This window comes from Eurypyga helias, unplaced genomic scaffold (genome assembly GCF_000690775.1).
Source record: "Eurypyga helias isolate BGI_N326 unplaced genomic scaffold, ASM69077v1 scaffold21505, whole genome shotgun sequence".
NCBI classification, from domain to species: Eukaryota; Metazoa; Chordata; class Aves; order Eurypygiformes; family Eurypygidae; genus Eurypyga; species Eurypyga helias.
In genome coordinates, this window is record NW_010249780.1 from 8764 (window position 1) to 30191 (window position 21428).

Here is a 21428-nt window from a genome sequence, read left to right on the forward strand (position 1 = left end):
GACACTCCCCCCCATCCCCCACCCCCAGTATGTGTTTAATGCAGAGTTTAGATAATACAGAATTAATGTATGGCAAATATTAAGCTAAGGGATGTGCTTCATTAATTATCTGCTTGGTTAATACGCATTTTCAGCATAAAGAACATCATAAAATAGATAAAATTAACACAAGGGGTTCAGGTTGAAGTGGAATAGGTTGTTCTAAGACATGTATTGCCTAGCTTTTTTTGGTTGGCTTTCCTAACTATAACCTTCTTTAATAAGATTTTCAATGCAGTTTCACTAGGGGTAATAGGTATGACAGTGTAGGGATTCAGTTGGCCCAGAGGCTAAAAGGAATATAGTGTCATGTAACCCTTTTCTTTGGTCATGATGGATTTTCTCTGTTATATATTACTAGCACGTTTTTTCTGTCTAGTGCAAATAAATCAAGAAACAGGTCTCATGTTCTGTGTGTAAATGTCACTGGCTGTTCTTCAAATGATTGAATTTGCTTTTTGCTGTTTCACTGTTTTAATAAATTGCTCTTTTTAAGTATTGAGCATACTTCATTTGCAGCCTTCACAAAATGTGTTTTTATTTTGTTTTCCCCATTTCAGCTGTCATTTAGATGTTGGTATGTAAAGCAAAATGGCAAAAATCAACACCCAGCACTCCTACCCTGGCATGCACAGACTGTCTGTCAGAACTACCGATGAAGATATAGAAAGGCTTGAAAATGGCTGTGTCAGGTAAGGTATTCCTTTCAGCACAGTCAAGAGGGCAGATTGCTGTGTAATTTGTGGCACTCATCTAGCTCTGCGTTATGGGGGTGTTGCAAACGTGATATTGTTGACCCAGTGGGCTTAACAATGTCAAGTCACTTAAGTACGGAAGAGGCAACAACAGGAAGGTTGTCATGCCTTGCAGCTCTGGAACAAGAATCTGTATTACCTCAGGAATAAGCCCCATTTTCACATCAGTGGGAATTACACTCAGTCATTAAGGAGAAACTTCTTTCTCCCGTCACCATGCAGATAGCAGGTTCTTTGATTCCCAAGGTGTCTGCAGGATTTGGAGGAAAAAGGATCCTCCCAGTGCCTGCAGCGATAAGCCTCGGGAAGTTTTTTGAAGGTGGCTTCTGCACATTGCCTGGTTCCTGTGATAGGGAACATTGTACTGTATAAAGAATATGGGTGGTTTTGTACTGGCTTTTCAGAGCCTCTCGCTGCACAGTGGAACTGCGAGGGTTTCGTTTCATTGACCTTTCTCTGTTTTGATACTTTTAAAGGGGCTGTTTAAGACGTGCCAATGAGCTTGCACTGAACATTTTACGTGGTACCGGTCATTCCTCTGACGTGGGAAAACCCTGCTGGGTCTGCAGGGAAGTCTACCTGTACAGACTGGAAAAGGTGTTAAGCTTTTGGCTTGTTACAGCCAACCACCTCTGCTGTGTGGGCCTGCTCAGACTGTCTCTTGCTGTTCAGATGTGTACCCAGACTGGAGCACTCAGAATGCTGCTGGGCTGATAGGACTGCCTGCGTTACCATGATTTCAGATTGCCTGCCCCTAGCATCTAGTACGGAAGAAATCCCTGTCCTGTTTGGTCTTTTATTCTTTTAATTCTTACTGCTTTGCTTGCATGATGCCTTCTATCATGTAGGTGTAGCTACACTCATGGAAACGGAGCGGCTGTTACTCTGCGCACTATGGCTTCCTTGACTTGGTTATACTACCCCATCCGCGGTCTCCTTAGATTTGCAAGAGCCCTTTGTCTCCATTTACAGTGATACCTCAGGAACAGGGAAAAACACACATCCACACAAGCCTCTTCCTTTCCTTTTCTTAATGTCCTTTTTGTAGAGGATATCAGTGATTGGCAGCTCACAGAATGGAATTACTGGCATGGATGTGAGAGTGTGGTTATAAAAATTTAAATGCAGAATTAAATCACTATGCACATCTGCAGTTTCAGAAGCAATGACTTGCTTATGACAGATAGAAGGACTGAAATATGAATTACACTTGTTCATGATGATGATGCTGGTCTTGAAGAGCCATTTATTTAAAAGAAAGTTTGCTGTTATCAGCATTAATTACAGGAGCTCATAGATAAGTAAAAGGATACAATCTCACTCTCCAAAACAGGTCTCATTTAAGGTTTTTGTATTGCTGAAGTGAGTGCTAGTGATTATATGCAATACATTTCTAATACCACTCAAAGAATTGTGGTACACTTTTTTTTTTTTTAATTCAAATTTGGTTTAGAATATGTCTATACCAAAAGATGGATCCTATCCAAAATTTTAGCCTTCCGTAGTCTTGTAGCAAAATATACAACTATAGACATCAGAAAAGATATGTTTTGTAAAGTAGCAGCATTTCTCCTTTGCCTTTATCTTCCTCCAACTCCTGTTGGCTATAGTTCAACAAAGCAATTAAGCACATTACTTAGTTCTCATTAAAGTCAGTGGGTGTTAAATTTATGCTTAAGGCTAAGGATGTGCTTAAGTGCTTTTCTACTGTGGAACAAGGTATTACCAAGGAAAAGCATTCACTGAAACAGTTAACAGAAAGCTGCTGGTGATCTTTAAGCTGTCGTTCTCGGTTATGCTGGAGTAGGTGATTCATGTGCCCATATTCTTACAGCGTAGTTTATCTATTTTGTTTAAACAAAAGTCAACAAAACACAAAAATAACAAATGAGTCATCATTTTTAAAATCCAGACTCTGTACAGAAACAGCTCGAACAGGACGGCACATTAGCTTGTGGATACAGGCTGGCTGTCTAAAAGTTGGAAGCAGGATTCAACTGTGCCTTGCAGACACCTGGATTTCAGTGTCCTTATGTGAGTGAGTGTCTAAGTTCCTGCTGTCATCAGCGGAGACGCAGTGGGTACTGATAGTCAGTCGGTGGAGCCTAGGGAACTGTTCAGCTCACCCTGAAGCTGAATAGCTAGCTCTTCAGGCTTGTTTGGCTCCGTTGATTATGAGGGGTATTTAGATGCTAAAATAGGCATGTAAAGCTATTTGGGTATCTGAAGCATTTATCTGGGGCTACTGGGTATGAGGTGAGACCCGTGTGTGCTGGGGAGGTCAGATAAAGTATTTTGAGGTATTCCAAACCGTACTAGACTCCTATATTGAGGCAACTGAATCAAGCCCTAAGATGGCAATTTACTATAATGGGAACTTAGATACTCAGCTTACATTAGACACCTTAATTTAGGTTACTGCCATCTGGAGCCAAATCCTGCCCTTGGAATCTGGCTCATAGTAACTCAAAAGGGCTTCACCAATTCCTGTTTAACTGATCAGAACTTCAAAAAAATTACTACTAAATGAAAATTCTGGATTATTTGCATGCATTTTAGGTGAAAATGGTCTTTTAGGGTTTGCTTCAAGATCTTTATGCAAATCTAGAGCCAAATGAAGGCAAGGCAAGGGACAGATACAGAGCAGGTCCTGATGTAAGTATCCTTCCCAGAGCTTACTCCACTGGGTATCTCGAACGCATGGGAATAAACTGGCCTTCAGAGACCTGAAGAGAGGAGTGCATGTTTCCTTCCTTGAGGCATGGAGCAGAAACCTCAGTGTTATTGAGTTTTCTCTAAGATATAGAGATGCTGCCTACTCCTCTGGACATAAAATATTCTTCAGCACGATAATCCGCTGATATTTCTGCTTTGTAACCTGCTTTCTATTTCTTGGCACACTGCATATTCTTGTCTTGATTTCAGAGTGTGTAACACCCTTGGATAATGACGGCAGTGGCCATCAAACACGGCTGTATCAAAATAGAACATCACACGGTGTTGATTGTATTTCAGTATACTTAGAGAGGCTAATAAAATTGAGCTAGATCTTCTTCTGAGACCAGGAAAAGTCTGAGTGGCCCAATTTCCTGGTCCTGACCTCCGTGCAGGGTTTTCTGAGGCTGACAAAGAATGCACTCTGACAATCTTTGCGACCCTTATATTTAGTTACCTGTATTTAGAGCAAATATAACAACTTAATGTACATTCACTAAAAGCATTTGAGGTACTGCAACTTAGTGAGATACTGTTAATTATCTGGGCACTGATTGAACACAAACTTTTAATCCATCCAAATGTGAAAAAAAAGATACTGGCCTAAGCCTTCATGAAAGGCTATTTCTGCAAAATATGTTTTTTTCGTATCTGAATTGTGACAGAATAATTTTCTAAGAGCTCCCACTATTTTATTTTAAAAATGTATTTTCAGGATTCAAAAATATAAGTAATTGGTAAGTGAGATCAGAAATAGCAATATTAGAATTTACTGCTGTCGAAGATCACACCAAATGTATATTTTTCTGTAAAAAGGAATGAAAGGACTTAAAAACAGCTATAGCAGTGCAGTTTAAAAGACTGACCACTCCAGTATCCTTTCTCCAGCAGGACTGTAGGCAGATGCCTCAGGGGAAAAAAAAAAAAAAAAAGGCAGGCAAACTACAAGTATCTGCAGCATACTTTCCTCTGATACTCTCCCAGCATCCAGCTGAGGAGACTTCTTGAGGTGGATGCGGACTCTGTGTTATCTGGTAATCCGTAATGGATTTCTGTTTCCATGAGTTTGTTCATTCTCCCCTAGAATCCATGCTAACTTTGGCAGTGAGAAGATGCTCAACACCCACAACATAAACTAGGTTATAAAAGTTTTTCAGTACTAAGCAGTGTCTATTGGTCTATTGGTGTCTTCTTATTAGAAGAGAAGAAAGCAGTTAGCAGGTTGAGAATTCTGGGAGTGGCAGGACCTATCTTTTTAGCATGGTCCTTTGTCTAAAAATAATGAAGTTTTAATTCTCCGTTTGGTAGTTTCTCAGCTGTGAGTACACACAAAATTGAGTTGCTAATTCTCCTTTTGTGGGCATCCAGAATGCTGTTGCCAGTTCTTATGAGGCTGGAAAGTATCATTATCCTCAGTCTTTTCCTGGCAATACAGATTAATAGAACCACTGGAGAGTTCTGGTTTGCATTACAGAGGGGAAAAAAGTGATCCTTGATGAATGTGACAAAGCACTGTAAAAGGGAGTACTAAAAAAGGAAAACCACAGTACAAAACAATGCTAGTGAGGCCTAGTGAAGTCCAGGTTCCAGTGAAGTCAGTTTCAAAACGCCATTGCACAGATTCACAGAGTGGTAGGGGTTGGGAGGGATTACTGAAAGATGAGGCTAAAACTTCATCTGTTTTTCTCAAATGCTAATGATTTCAGTGCTAGTAAGTAGTCACAGGAGCTGGCTACCTGCACATAGCTTAATGTGATAATCCCTGTCTGCAGCTGTGGGCACCTGGGCTGTGGTGGTGTTTTCCGTGGGTGGCAGTAGCCTGGGAGGCTTCCCCTCATGGCTGCCAGAGCGGCCCTGGAGACCTGTGGTCTGCTCTGCTGTGCAGTAGGTGAAGTTTCCATCCTAATGCCAGCAGTTGTGCTGCTGGCAGCAACAGGCTGGTGGGAACAGCCGTGGTGCTGCTCAGGACTATCATAGAATCACAGACTGGTTTGGGTTGGAAGGGACCTTAAAGACCATCTAGTTCCAACCCCCCTGCCATGGGCAGGGACACCTTCACTAGACCAGGTTGCTCAAAGCCTCATCCAGCCTGGCCTTGAACACTTCCAGGGATGGGGCATCCACAAGTGCTGTAAAACCCCCATCTTCCTTTTCAATCCAGGCAAGAGGGAAAGCAAAGAGATATGGGTGTTTGCTTTGAGTCATAGAAAGGAACCGCACTGGTAGAAATTCCACACTCTTAAACCCAAACAATGTCTAGGAGAACACCACCAACTAAAGCAGTGGGCAGTCACTTTATAGTCCCGTGGGGATGAATTCCACGTTGAAGGAGAGCTGCTGATGCCTTACAGGAGGAGTTAGAGTGGAAAACATACTTCCCACTGCTGTGTATCTGCACACCAGGGTAGTACTGACCAGTAAGGAATCAGCTCTGAGCTTGCTGGAACAGACAGCAGAGCCTCTGCTGACTTAATTTTGTGTTGGATGGCTCCAGAAAAGTAGGAATGTAAGCTTAGCTCTGTGTTTATCACATGTATGCCAGATTACTAGGAAGAGGACAATTTGCTGCCTTGTTTCCTGATGTAGTGGTGGAAAGAATCAGGTGGGGGAGAGTCTGCTGGAGGCTGTATGGAATTTATTTTTTTTAAATGGCTTTTGCAGGACCCATTCACTGTGTGAGGATGCATCTTCAGAACTGCAGAGAGTCATTTCGGTGGAGGGCAGACATCTATCTGAATCCCAGACAAGCTCATTCACAGGCAGGGGAGCAATGGCAAGGTAATGTGCTAATACCATTTCCAGTATTACGTTTAACTTGTTGAAAGAATCTGATCACAGTTTGGAGGCAAAGTAAGAAGAACCATCACTTTCCGAAGAAAACGGGTGGAGTGCAGCTGAAGAAAGTCTTTAAAAAGTAACAAACTACTTTTGACCTTGATTCTGAACTCATCACTTACTCGTTGCTAATAAAAATCTTAGAATCCTAGAGGTGCTGAATGAGCTCACACAGATTAGTCTGAATAAAAAAAAAATTACATAATCACATCTAAAAATACACAACTCTGAGGAAATGCATGAACTGAGTCCAGACTGTAAAGTAAATGGACAAATGTCCGGTTCTGGCTGATGGCTGATGCAATGTTTGTTTCCCATCAAATAAGACACAATGATTTTTCCCGTGTTGGTAAATGGCTCTGGCAAGTGAAGAGACAGGGAATAATGGATTGGGATCCTTAGTCAGCAAAATTCAAGTCAACCATTTGCTTGAGTCATTTACATTACTGGGACTTAAACTTACACAGAACTCTTCAGATCCCATGGTTACACACAATACAGACCATACGTATTTTAACTTACAAAACTAGAGTAATTTAAAGAGTGTTGTTTACACTTTAGCCTTTTAGTTGGTGGAGAATAAACCTGTATTCCCCTGTTTGGTTGTCACATAGTGACACCACTGCGTGTAGATTACAAAGTCTGCAAGAAGTTGATTTTAGGTGGAAAACATTTATAGGTGTGTGCTTTGTGTAAACATATAGCACATGAATATATAAACTAATGGAGAACTTCCTTTTTAATCTTTGTTTATGTTGTTCTTTACCCTTTTTCAGGATAGCTTGAATTACATGTGTGTAGCTACAGTTCCTTATGCTCTGAATACACAAGGAAGCCTGTGATGAAAACATGAATGCTTAGCAGTTTAAATATTACAGTAACACAGAATGTCTCGAATGCAAATTCTCAAGGACCTAAAACAACAGCCTCTGATGGACTTCACTGAATATCTTACTTTGAGATGTAAAGGACAAATAAGATAAAATAATATAGCATGACAAATCAGAAAATTGTATTTTTTTGTTCAGAGGCTCTCAATCTCAATTGGCAAAATCTGTTTGCTCCTTAACTAACAGGTCTCATCAAAATGCTTTATTTTCTGATGTAAGTTAGAACATCCATATTCGTAGTTTTCCATACCACTCCTTATGTGAAAGGTGAGTTTTGCTCGGGCAGTGAGAAAAATTCTCTAGCTTGATTTTATGCAGCCTTTTTGGAATAAAGTGAGGAATCAATTAAATAATCTTAGACTTTTATGTGGACCTTTGATTTTCTTTTGTGGTTTCGATACTCTTTGAATTCCCTTAACTGTTGGAAATTGTGGATTATTTATATGATTCTATCTTCATAAGGTGCTGAACAGCTAGAAATATATTTTTCTAATTTCTGATATGTGTTATTATTCCTGCCTTATTGTCCTTCGTATTTCATGGTAAGAGAATCTGGGCTAGATCTATGATGAAGTGTAGTTAGGCCCTTGAGAACTGCAATCAAGAGGCATTTACCATAAAATTTACATCCATAGAATCACAGACTGGTTTGGGTTGGAAGGGACCTTAAAGACCATCCAGTTCCAACCCCTCTGCCATGGGCAGGGACACCTTCCACTAGACCAGGTTGCTCAAAGCCTCATCCAGCCGGGCCTTGAACACTTCCAGGGATGGGGCATCCACAGCTTCTCTGGGCAACCTGTGCCAGTGCCTCACCACCCTCTCTGGGAAGAACTTCTTCTTGATATCCAATCTAAACCTCCCCACTTTCAATTTAAACCCGTTACCCCTTGTCCTGTCACTACAGGCCCTTGTAAAAAGTCCCCCCCAGCTTCCTTGTAGGCCCCTTCAGGTACTGGAAGGCTGCAGTAAGGTCTCCCTGGAGACAAATTGTTCATGTCAACCTTATTGTGGATTCTGAGCGTATGTAATGCCAGCTGGTGAGAATGTAAAGAACTTTTCTTGAGTGGCCCAAGGTCTCTGGAAGAAGTTAAGCATTGTTCAGGACTTCATTATGCTGTTTTTGAGGCCAAGTTTGGGAAATCTGAATTAACGCTACTTTTGTCCAAGCTAGACTACTGATAGGAAATAATACAATATATTAGGTGGGTAATCTCTATAATCACTTTTGTAGATTCCAGTCTCCATTATTTTCAGTTTTTCAGAAACAGGTTTCCTTTTGAAGTTTGACAGAAAATATGGTAAGGATTTGTAATGTGAATTAGTAGATAAAGACACATAATGATACAGTGATAAATTAATTATGGTGTCATGACTTTTTGCTTATCTCAGTGCTTAGCTAAAAATTCAGGATGATGAAATAGTGCTTCCTATGCAGTAGGGGGGTTTATGTCTGCAGACAGACCCTTTGAAATCACCGGGAGGTGGCTGAATTTTTATCCTTCCTTATTTCAAAGACCATCCTCCCTCATCAGGTCCCACTTTTGTTTCCACTGTGTGTACCGGCCCTTGAACATGTGATCCTGTGAGTATTTTATCTCCTAATTCTGTCAGTCCAGGATTCCCCCATTGTCACATGATGTCAGGAGTTGCTCAGAAGTCAGCTGTCCCACCACAGGCAGTTGGTTTGCCCCCACTTGGCAAGAATATTCTTCCGTTGCTCCTGCGGTGCTGGTACAGTGAACTAGGAACTGTTGTGTGAGATCCTTTCCTGACCCACTGCAAAAGGTGATGTATGAAACTGTGGGAAGCGACTGGGTTCACACAGTTAATCCATCATGTTTAATTTCATGGCAGTTGGAGAAGGTGAGAAAAATCCTTCTGTGCTACTCTTTGTGGGGGTGATTTACACCACCTGATGTTCTTGTCTGGTTCAGTCGATGTTGTATGTTTGTCCCATGCAGGCTATCGCGATTTGTCATATCCATGAGGTCGTGGGCCACAAGGCATTTGCACCATGAAGACCAAAGACCTGATTCTTTCCTAGAACGTATCCGAGGGCCAGAGCTCATAGAGGTGTCCAGCAGGCAAAGTAACATCCGCTCCTTTCTGGGTATCCGGGAGCGACCTGGGGGAGTAAACAGGTAAGAAGATGTGTTTGTACTTTAAACGAAGACAACTGAGGTTATGGCATTTTCTTGGCGATTATGATGTAAGTTTTATTTTAAGAAGAGGGTAAGGAGCTTAGCGTGGGAGATGAATAGACTATCTGATTCTGCCCAGGAATCTTCACATAACTGAAGTATTATGGCTTTCAGCAGGCTTTCTCTTTCCCCCTCAAACGCACTGTGGCAAAGATCTTGAAGTAAAGGATTTTGATCATGCTGCTTCAGCCAGAAGGATTTCTCAGAAGTGGAATTTTATCATATGCTACCTGTGCAACTTGATGTTGCTAAACTCCTCTCTACTGAAGATGAATTCAATTGCTGTTTCAAGAGTCGAGGCTGGTGCTAGTTGTGGCTTTGGAGGACATCAGTGTTACGCACGTTACCTGCCACTGTTAGGAAACTCCAAACAAGCGGTTGTGCAAAATGTGGCATTGCATTGTTACACCTACGTACTCAGGGGTTCAGCTGCTAACATCGCAGAATGCTTCTGATGCAGAAATGAGAAAATCTTTCAGCTGCTGACTTAACTTACTAGCACATGCTCAGTCTTTGGTATGGAAGGCAGGTTGAGTCTTATCTTGAATTTTTTCCAATAAAACAACAGAGGCTTGCAAGAGAAACCATTACGTGTTTACAGTCTTTTGACTTGGTGACCATGTGATACAGTGTTTTAAATTTAACTCCAGCTAAAAGAGGAAAGTGAAGTCCCAAGACAAAAGTGGACTTTCTGTTTGGTGTTATGCTTTGAAGCGTCGACTCCCGTGTTTTTTGGCATAGTTGCAGATGGGTAGGTAAGCAAGTAAAAAGTTGGTTTGTTTCAAAATCTTGGCTAGTAATTCAGATTAAAGCAAGAACCTTGAAGGGCTGTGCATGATACATGGTGTGGTCCAGCACAGCGTTATGATCTTTACTTCATCTACTCTTTAGAAATTCAGCTTAAAAGCACATTTTGTTAAATTATCCAGACTGGTGTCTGATTTTTCAGACATCTGCATCAGTAGCAACTGCAGGTTTGTAGTAATTAGAGAGGATCCTGGGCCAGCAAACCTCTATACAAAGCTATGAAAAGAAGTGCATTTGGGAGTATCCATCCTTGCCTTCTTAGTTTTACACTGTTGCCATGTGACAGTGACTCCCAGTTGTTCTATCATGAAGGCTTAATTCTGCAGCACTGGTAGGTGTGCTTGTTACTTATCCACAAGCCTTGACACTGCATCTGTGAAGAAGACTTGAAAGGATTGAAGAAAGCTTAAAGTAGTAGGCAAATGAGTACAGGGCTAAAAATAACGAGATGCATGTTGCCATGCACTAATACGCCTGAGAACAAGCCTCCGACATCAGATGTGGTCACAAATGTGTATGTCAAGCACATGGTAAAAGGAGACTGCTGCCTTGAAATAGTTATGCAAAGGGGCTTATCACTGCAGTCAAAGTTGACCTCCCTAATCTCATCAGTGCATATGTGAGAAGCTAGTAAGTCAGTCCGTCATGTCGGTAAACACGTGTATGAAATACCAACAGTCTTTACACTCTTTAATGTGTTTTATTTAACTCGCTGCAGTCGCTGGCCCTTGGCCAGGTTTAACATCAACTATAGCAACAACACCAACGAAGAGTAAGTACCGATAACTTCCCAACACCTTTCTACTAGGAGTTCCTTCTCCTTTTGCCTTTCCAGACTAGTAACATTTGTAGTATAAACTCCTTATCTCTTCCTAAGCCTTTCCTAAGAATGTAGCTTAATTACAAAGAAAGAACTAGTTTTCTTAGTATGAAAAGCATCCTTCATGCTCCCTGTGAACTCCTATTTGTACAAAGTTACCCTTACCTCTCAAGGAGTGAATATGATTAAGTATTCATTCCCTACTTTCTCTAGTTTGGCTGGCTGATTTTACTGCATTGCCAATTGATTTATTAATTCTTCAGTTTTTAAATGAGATTCGTGTGTTAATTTTCTAACAGTAATTTTCCTCCTTTAACATACTAGTCCCTTTTTGCAAATCAAGTGCCCCACAGATTTCAGATTGTCCAATGAGAAGTGGATACTGATCAGGGTACCAAGAAAACACTTGTGTGCAGTCTGAATGAGAAGTAACCACCTTTTTGAAATGCGTGTTTCAAATTCAGCAGATACCGTGGGTGTAGATGTATGGTGTATGATGCCTGAGTGACAGGCAACATGATGAGTCTTGCGTTGCAACAGCAGCTCTGGCAGAAGCTGTCCTTTGGAGTCTGTTTTATCTATTTGACAATGCATTTCACAGTGTTACACCATAGAGAAATCTCTTGAAAAGGTGAAATGTTCCTGTAATTTAAAATCACCCCACACCAATGTTTGCTGCATGCCTTAGACGGCTGCTGTCTGAGACATACCTGCTCTGTAGCATCCCGCAGCAGATCTATTCTCACACATGATGATAGTTGACTTTTCATTGATTTCCAGATGAAAACAAAAAAATAATCAGGACAGATGCTGATAATGTCAGAAGTACTTTTAGGAAACTCTTGGTTTTTTCTCTCCAAATAGTTCCATCATGGGCTCGCTCAAACTCTACATTTTAAATGATGCTGCAAAACCTTCGTGCACATACCTGAATGAGAGGTTTCCTGTTCCTGGAGCAACTGTTGGGTTTGGTTTGCATAACTTCTATTAAAAAGGAAAATCAGTGTGCAGTGAACAGTGACAGAAATGTGCAGATTTTTATTTAGACTGCTATAAAAAGTGCTAAAAGCCTGGAGCTCAGCCTGCTAGTCAGGGCCCAAAGGACCGATTAGGATGGAAATACTGCTTTCTTACTCCATTTCTGTCAGAGACTCAGGTACCTGGGGTAAAACCTTCATCCTTCCAATGTTTCGTTATTTTTAAATGAAGACAACGCCTGTCTGTCTACCTGCCTGACAGTCTGAAACATGCTTGATTTGCAAAGTACTCGACAGATGAGAAATGCAAATATTTGACTCATTCAGAGACAATGACAGTGTTTTATAGGGGCTGATGACGACGTTTTCGAAGTCTGAAGATGCACGCTCCTTTTAATGTGATGGGAACACAGAATGGATGCCACTGTATTGCTGCCAAAGAGCACAGGCACAAACAATTCTTTCATTCCAGTTTACTCAATAGCACTGATAAAAAAAGGTGCAGGTCTTTTTGAAGCTTTGGGTTTTTCATTATGTTAAAGACCTAAGAGTGCCTGCCCTTGGGGAACTGTACGTGATGCTTTCGGGTCTTTGATTATGGCCAGCCTTTTCCTTGGAGTGTCTTCCACCGCCAGACTCCAACTAGGCAGGAGTGCGGTAGGTTGGGAATTACCACAATAGAATGCACAGAATCAGCCAGCTGGTTACCTGGTGTGATAGTGTGGTGGTGTCTGTTTGAGAGGCTTGTAGGCCGTTTTACCAGTTGGATCCCTGTCCTACTCTGCCCGGAGTCTAGTCTAGTTTCCTGTACCTCAGCATCCACCCTCTCCCTTAACTGCTAGAATATCCGTAATATTGCTAAGCCTTACATTATGTTGTACAGCAAAAAGGAAGAAAAGAAAGAGGTTAAAGAGGAAAAGAAGGAGGAAAAGAAAGAGGAAAAGAAGGAGGAAAAGAAAGAGGAAAAGAAAGATGACAAAAAAGATGACAAAAAAGATGATAAAAAAAAAGAAGAGTAAGTATAAAGAAGGAATGTGTGCTTGTAACACACCTCCTACACTACAGAGCATGGTACGGCATTTCAGCGTAACACTTCCACAGCACTTGGTGTTCTGCAGAGTGTTAGCCTGTAACAGTAATCTTTACTACCTTTTCCCCTTCGGAAAGGTGCAACTGCTCCACAAACTTGTTGCATCTTTAAGATCTGTGTTTGGACCTGACACGAAGAGTTTCCTAGGTCAGTAAAAGGGAATTCAGCTACCTCTGGTCACAGAGATTTGCTGTTGAAGATCACTTTTTTACTATGAGGGCATTTTAGGATAGCAGCCTGCTTTGCAGATCTTCACAGGCTTTCCCTTGTTCCAGAATGTTCATATGGATTCATATGGATCTTGACTCTCTTAATCAAAGCTTTGTTTGATTAGAAAACCTTTGTTCTAAGGATTCTGTTTGAGCTCAAATTACTGTGTAGTGAGAGCCTGAGCTTTGCAGTAGTCTGAAGCATTTAAAAACATTTCTGCAAATTAAATAAATGTTTTAATGTCTGCAAGGTAGTGTACTCTGTCATATGAAGACCACATTTCATGGTCACCAGTTTTGAGGTGGTGACTGATTTTTTAGAAGAAATGGCTCAAAACCTGTTGTGAAGATGGCAGAGTAAATACTTTTTAGATTAAAGCTGCTTCCTTTACTAACATTATCATCTGGGCATTTAGCTGACAGCAGGGATAATGGCAGGAAGGCACACATATATGAAATGAATTGTCATTGCATTTTACTATGTTTACATTCTTGGAGATTAGGAACAGTCACACAAATACATACCCAAGCATTGCCCGGTCACATATTCCCCACACTATTACACTGCTCACAGCTCACACTGTCACATGTTACTGTTGGAATAACTTCTGTAGCTGTGTACCTCACAGTCCACTAACACACATTTCCTCTGGTTACACACAACATGCTGCCTAATTGCTCTCTATTCCATATCAGCCTTTCTCGTGCTGGGGAAGGGCACTTCTGAGCATATTCTACATCTGCTTAGCCATGCTGTTCTTTAAATCTTCGTTAAATTCCAGGCCTGTACGCTTCATTTAGCATCTCTTCATTGTCATGAGGCCTAGGGAGCCAGGACTGTAGATGTGTCAAATTTCCTTTTAGATAATAATGCATGTCTTAGGTCTAGTCACACAGTGTATGTGTGTGCACACACACAGTCCTACTTGTAGAAACGTGTTTGAATACATATGTGTTTTCCTTGTTGAAATGTGTGCTCATACAGTCATTTCCATGAAAGGATTTTCCAAAACCATCAAAATCAATCTGCAAAGGAAGGCTCTTCCTCCAGCAACGGGCCATAGCCACCTAGCTGAAATGATAATAAGAAGCATTTAATGTTTTACTTCCTTTCAATGAGGGTCATAGGCAGAAAGGCTGTGGTTTTCAGCCTGGGCACTGTGAATGTCTGTGTTTTTCTTCCCACTTCTACTTACTTTTTCCAAAGTTGGGTCAAGCATATAAATAGAGCATGTCAGATGGGATGAAGCTAATACGTGGTATCTCATCTGGAGCTGCCTGCATGGATACTTTCTCTTCTTAGCTGTGAGTTCATCATGAGATGAGCAGCTTCCAGAAGCGGGAGATCCAGCAGGTCACTTCTTTACATTTCCAGTGTAAACCCGCACGTTTTACTTTCCAGGAAGAAAAAAGACATCTTTGTGATAGATCCTTCAAGCAATATTTACTACAACTGGCTGACCATAATTGCAGCACCCGTGTTCTATAACTGGTGTATGCTGGTGTGCAGGTATGGGTTTAAGTTAGTAATCATTTTAAGTTTCAGCTTTAGTGTCTCATTATGTTTTCAGTGTAAATCATCCTCCTATCTCCCTGCGGTATTTTTTTGGGTGGCTTACCTAAAGGATTCACAGTTTGTATACCCTTAGGGATATACGATACACATGGCACTGGGAAGAGATGGCCAATGTTTTTTTTTTTTGGTCTAAAACTGATTTGTTGTGACCTGCCACAACATCCCCCTGAGCACTGGCTGTGGCCTTTGTGTGCCACGTACTGGCTGGCTGGGCCTTGGCCACAGTGGGCTCGGTAACCACTGCTAGAGAGAAGTCTTCTGCCACCCAGTAGAGAACAGAAGGGAGGGGTGCCAGCGGTGTTGGATCATCTTTGATTAATGTCATACATCCACAGATGCTTGCAGGGCAGGAGAATTTTACTCAGATATTTACTTTCCCTTGTAAAGGGTGGCAGTCAATTTGAGCCAGAGTAATGGAGTGCTGTGGAAATGGTTCACTTAGGCAGTGTCACATGGCAGGGAGAGATGAGGATGGCTTGCTACTCAGAAATTAATCTTGTGTTTGGGAATTATCTCAATGGAGATGTGTATCTCATGAAATCTGCTGCATGTGTAACTGTAGGGATATGCGTATTCCTCCGCAAGTGTGCTTGTGTGGCATGTATGTGTGAGTTTTGTTCCTGGCCTGAATGCCTTTGAATTCTGAAAGATCCTAGTGCCTGTTCAGACATAGTTCTAGTGTGCAGATGTCTAGGCACAGAGATAAGCTGCCTGTAATTTTTCAGTGCCAGTAATGTCCACTAACAAGCTGCTAGGACACATACTGCAAGTACTCTACTTACGCAGTCGGTGTAATGGTTTTTTTTTTTTCCTGTTACCTTTGTTTCTTTAGAGCCTGCTTTGATGAGCTACAAGGTGACCATATTAAATTGTGGCTGTTCTTGGATTATGGCTCTGATATCATCTATATTCTTGACATGTTTGTCAGATTCAGAACAGGTGAGTCTTTCTGGGGTTTTACCGTGTTTTCAGATACAGCATGGATATAAAGGCTGGAAACAGGAATTCCCCTCTGGGGTCTGACCAGTGTAGTATCCTGTCTCCAGCAGAGCCCAACAGTGGAGGCTTTGGGAAGATGAAATGCCTGACCAGCTTGGATTGTTTTAAGGCTGGATATCCCAACACCTGCAGTGCACCTGTCCCTAAATTCGGTTCTATCCGGGCTGAATAGGCAGCCAAACACTGACTGAACAGCCGCTCTAACAGGCTGCGCGGGGAGGGGAGGATAAGGCACTCTGCGTGCTGAGATCACTCTGTGCATGACACAGCGCTGGTGCTCTTTACACTGGGCAAGACACCAGCTACAGCCCACAGTTGCTGCTTTCGTAGTGGTGCAGCATCCTGCTCAGAGGTGATGACTGAGTTGGTCAAGTGCGAGCCCTTGGCACTCACCTCGGCCTCCGGCCTGCAGCAACAAAGCAGCAGTGCTGTCCCTCTGCCTCCAGCTGCGGGACTCCGCAGGGTCCTGGTTGAGCCTCCCACTGCCTGGTAGTGGTACAAGGTTAGCCCAGGAGGGCAGTGGCATGGGATTAACCCAGGCACCTCTGCTTGTGTCCTGCCTTCCCGAAGGAAATGTGACCCTAAGGGATCTGTGAGGATTGTGCCATGTCATGCCTGAAGTGGTTCTCTTCAGCTCCCCGTCCCTGTTTCTGCAGTCCAGACAGGCTGAGATTTCATATTTAAGCATGCCCAGCTGATACAGTTTCTACCCCAAAAGGGATGTCTGTTTTAAACTAAACAAGGTCATAATACAGGCCTAAGCAATGCCATACCGTGATCCCCACCATTAAATTTCTGGAATGTTCCTTGATATGCTTTGGTGCATGCACTTTGGTCTGTGCCAGCGAGTGCTCTCCCAGGCAGGGTCTGGGCACAGCAGAGGTTGGGTAGTGTTGGTGGTGTCATCATCAGTGTGTTATTGGACCCTTTCAAGGGACATTTTGGGGATGTGTCCATACCAGTAAATAGAACAATCCAGGAAACATTTTCCGATCCTGAGACCACCTGCATTGTTCTATTTACTGGTATGGACACATCCCCAAAATGTCCCTTGAAAGGGTCCAATAACACACTGATCATTATAAAAATGAGAGTTCTTTTATATATTTGATACTTTTTTTTTTTAAATCCTGCTGACAGCTTGAAATTAATTATGGCTTGTGACAAGTTGTAAACATAATTACAAGGCAGAGGCTAAAGATACTGTCACATTGGGAAGCACACAACTCCTGGCAAGCCAATTTCTTCAACTTAGCAAATAGCTTGCTCAACAGGGAAGTCCGTTTCAGACAGCAGCCTAAATCACACGACTGCTGTGTTTGGGGTGGGGTGGGCTTCATCTTCTTTGAGTAGTTAAAATGCCGACTGCGCCAACTAAATTTCTCTTCTGCAGTCCTATCTGGAATTGTAATGGGAAAGAACTTAGCAGAAATGGGGCATGTCCAGGCAATGCAAGTTATAAATTTCCCATGGACTGTCCTGATAATGATTGTATGGCCGTTAAAACGTGGTCAGAAGGTCGGCCTTGCAAGCTGGGACAGAACTCTTCAGTGCAGGTGTCTGCTGCAGTTTCAGGCACTCAGATCAGGGAAGTCGCTCCTCTTAGGTGCTGAAATCTTTACCAAGCCTCTTAACAACCGCTCCTGGCTCTGCCTGTGCCTGCTGCCTTATCCTGTAAGCCTGCAAGGTTCAGCTGCCCTGGGGACAGAGGTCCTGGAAGCCTTTGGGGAAGAGTGTGACTCCTTGCTGTCGAAGGGCGGGACTGGCTTTGAATAGGGATCCACCTCAGCTCCTCTGTGGTGCGTTCCTGGTCCAGCTGCGGGGCCAGTTTCACCGTATTTAACCCTTCTGGGGACTGGACACGGTGAAGCAGAAAAGATCCATGTCTCAGCAGCTGATGGTGTTTAGCATACCCCCAGTTTTGATGCTTTCAATAGGTTTTACTGTAGGACTTCAGTTCTGTGAGGGGACAAAAAATAGCCCTTTAATCTCCCTTCAGGAGAAAGGTGTTTTCAAAGTTATTTTTAATAACTGTGAGTCAGAAATTCATCTGCCTGGACAACTTTTCTGTCTAGTTGCGTAACTCTGTTAATAAGGGCTTATCTGACCAGCTTTTTCAGCAGTTTTCTGGGAGGTGACACATTCATGGCACAGGAACTTCTTCCATTTGTAGCCACCATCAGTTTGCAGATGCCTGAAGACAGAAACACACGTACACGTGAGGCAGCTGTACAGATGCTCACACATTGCAGAAACACAGCCGCGCCATGTAGGGCTTGAAGAATTGCAGCTTGGTCTTCCTCAGCAGATGCTTCCCTGGGCAAGCTGCTGCTTGTAGATTGCTGAGGGATTAGCAAAACTGGATAATCCCTGACAGACAGGGAATGTTTTCCTTCTCTTTCGGTGGCCTATTCCTCCTGACCGGCCTGGTGGGCAGACAGTTGGACATCCCTCACTTGCAATTGCAGCAAGTATTTTGCAGCATGTAGGCTGTTCCCTGCGGAACATATTCCATGCCTTGAGCTTCCAGAGGTGCAAACCAGCACTGCAGCTGTACTGCTCAGGCCCTGTGAGCCTGAGCCTCAGCCTTTCTGTGGGAACTCTTAGACAGATGCCGTTTGCGTTAAGGTCTCTTACCACAGTTTATGTCTTCTCATAATTTTTTAAGATCTAATACCTGTCAAGGTTTTTTTGAATGAAGAAATACTGATGTGCAAAGTTCTGCTTAGTAGTTCTCTCACTAGAAACAGACAAAAAGTGAAAACCGTTTTCGCCAAATGAAGAGGAAATTCCTGTCATCTTTAAGATTGGACACAAGGAAAAGGATGGCTTGGGGTAGAAGGGGACTGGATTTCTTTCTCTCAAGCGTATCTCTGTTGTTCGGAAAAGGTTTCCAACAATCCATTATACCTACTTATTCTCGGTATTTATTACAGAATATTCCACTCTGGTTTTATACACAGTTGCTTAAGGCTCGCTTAACTGTAGTTATGACTCATGCCGACGATTCATGAAAAATGAGACATTTGAATCTCCCCTTTCTTTTTTCAAAGATGCCTAAAAGATACAGCTGTCCCCGACTCGAGCGTAAAACTGCAGGGAACACTGCGGTAGTAATAGATTCATTGGTCTTTATCATCATATATCAGCTTTGAAGCTTAATTGAAATATTTAAAGTTGCAATTAAATGTTTTTCATTAAAGGAACTCATAGCGTATCAATGACTGCATGCATAACAGTACAAATTTTGGTATTTTCAGGTATCTGACATGTAAGTCAGTACTGCTGATGATGTCTTTATTCTAACAAGTGAAATACATGTTTTTATTCTTTGAAGGTTTCCTTGAACAAGGCTTGCTCGTTCAGGATGAAAAGAAATTACGAGATCATTATACCAAAACTACGCAGTTCAAACTGGATGTGCTGTCTCTTCTGCCAACAGACCTGGCATATTTGAAGCTTGGTTTGAACTACCCTGAACTGCGATTTAACCGCTTGCTGAGGATTTCTCGGCTGTTCGAGTTTTTTGACCGTACTGAAACCAGGACAAATTATCCAAACATGTTTCGTATTGGAAATCTTGTCTTATACATTCTGATCATCATCCACTGGAACGCGTGCATATACTTTGCGATTTCGAAGCTCATCGGATTTGGCACCGACTCTTGGGTCTACCCCAACGTGTCCATTCCGGAGTATGGGCGCCTGTCTAGAAAGTACATTTACAGTCTCTACTGGTCAACGCTCACGCTGACAACCATTGGAGAAACACCTCCCCCGGTGAAAGATGAAGAGTATCTCTTTGTGGTCATTGACTTCCTGGTGGGCGTGCTGATCTTCGCTACCATTGTCGGTAATGTGGGCTCCATGATTTCCAACATGAATGCCTCCAGGGCAGAGTTCCAGGCCAAGGTGGATTCCATTAAACAGTACATGCATTTCCGAAAAGTGACTAAGGATTTGGAAGCCAGGGTTATTAAGTGGTTTGATTACCTCTGGACCAACAAGAAAACAGTGGATGAGAAGGAAGTTCTCAAAAACCTGCCTGACAAGTTGAAGGCGGAAATTGCCATCAATGTCCATTTGGACACGCTGAAGAAAGTGCGCATATTCCAGGACTGTGAGGCTGGGCTTCTCATTGAGCTGGTGCTGAAACTGAAACCTACGGTCTTCAGTCCTGGGGACTACATTTGCAAAAAGGGAGATATTGGGAGAGAAATGTACATTATTAAAGAGGGAAAACTGGCCGTGGTGGCAGACGATGGCATAACCCAATTTGTAGTCCTAAGCGACGGCAGCTACTTCGGCGAAATCAGCATCCTAAACATCAAAGGTAGCAAATCCGGCAACAGGAGGACAGCCAACATAAGGAGTATTGGTTATTCTGACTTGTTCTGCTTGTCCAAAGATGATTTAATGGAAGCCCTCACAGAATATCCAGAAGCCAAAAAGGCTCTGGAAGAGAAAGGGCGACAAATTCTGATGAAAGACAATTTAATAGATGAGGAAGCAGCAAAAGCGGGAGCCGACCCAAAAGACTTGGAAGAAAAAGTAGGAAAACTTGAAACAGCTCTGGATACGCTGCAGACTAGGTTTGCGAGGCTCTTGGCAGAATACACCTCATCTCAGCAAAAGGTGAAGCAGAGACTTGCCAGGGTGGAAACCCGGGTGAAAAAATACGGTAGTGGCACCTTCTCAGTAGGAGAAGGAGAGACTGAAAAACCCGAGGAGGAGAAAAAGCAGTAATGGAGTGTTTCCTCACTTCCTGGAGAAGGTTGAAGCATGTGAAAGCCATAAATGTATGTAAATACGTGTGTGCATACATAGACATGATTATTTTTATATGAACTCAAGAGAATGGTTTTTAGCATTTTTAACTGAAGCAGTATTTTCTTGTAAATAGAACATTGTCATCTTCTTTTTAGGGAGAGATTTGGTCTGGCATTTGGGAACTTTTTTGTACGGGGTTTCTTACAAGTCATGCTCAGAACATCTGTTGTGAGTGGTACGTTTAGGTCTCGACACGTCGTCTCTTCCCATAGTTGTTGCATTAAGAAAGCATTTTACTTAAAAGTAGAAGGAATTGGGTTTTTTTAAAAGGGCTTGACAATATTTATAGGGTACTAAAACACCCAGCTACCTTAGTAGCTGATTAAATACACGGACACACTCCTGGGCTTCTCAAAATCCTCGTTCTTTCACAGGGAAGCGTCTGTGCAAACCGTGGGACTGCAGCTCTGCAGCAGCACGTGCCCGGCCTGTGCGGTCTAGCCCTGCGGGCGCATCCGGGTGCTCTGGTCCGATGCTTTCCAGCGAGCTGGGCTCCGCACAAAGGACGGCGCTGACAGAGTAGCGGTGCCCGCTCACACCCATTCTGGCACGGTCTGCGGCAGCCTGTGCTGCTCTGCAACTGCTTCGCTTGGGGAGAGAGTGGGAGATACCCTTTTTTTTTTTTTTTTTTTTTTTTTTTTTTAGGGCAGCCCCATCCACACTGATAAAACTCACATGGAAG

General features: G+C 42.6%; 1 protein-coding gene across 2 annotated transcripts; it reads left to right on the forward strand.

The window, feature by feature from the left end:
• Positions 1-599: 599 nt before the first annotated feature.
• CNGA3 (cyclic nucleotide gated channel alpha 3) lies at positions 600-20998 on the forward strand. 2 transcript variants are annotated; one of them, XM_010151495.1, is made up of 8 exons: positions 600-731; positions 6171-6287; positions 9199-9378; positions 10964-11017; positions 12926-13057; positions 14744-14851; positions 15750-15856; positions 19254-20998. In XM_010151495.1, exons 1-8 carry the CDS (start codon positions 631-633, stop codon positions 20660-20662), a joined length of 2208 nt encoding a protein of 735 aa, XP_010149797.1. In that variant the 5' UTR covers positions 600-630; the 3' UTR covers positions 20663-20998. The 2 variants fall into 2 exon arrangements, with proteins under 2 accessions (XP_010149797.1, XP_010149798.1); XM_010151496.1 differs by lacking the exons at positions 10964-11017; positions 12926-13057 and having other exon boundaries at positions 631-731; positions 19254-20662.
• Positions 20999-21428: the final 430 nt, after the last annotated feature.

What these genes read in the sequence shown, in the direction of transcription:
- CNGA3 (XM_010151495.1), top strand. Translation starts at nt 631, where the DNA reads ATGGCAAAAATCAACACCCAGCACTCCTACCCTGGCATGCACAGACTG. An exon ending in CGACCTGGGGGAGTAAACAG is followed by an intron (nt 9,379 to 10,963) that starts GTAAGAAGATGT and finishes AACTCGCTGCAG; the next exon opens with TCGCTGGCCCTTGGCCAGGT. An exon ending in GATGATAAAAAAAAAGAAGA is followed by an intron (nt 13,058 to 14,743) that starts GTAAGTATAAAG and finishes TTTACTTTCCAG; the next exon opens with GAAGAAAAAAGACATCTTTG.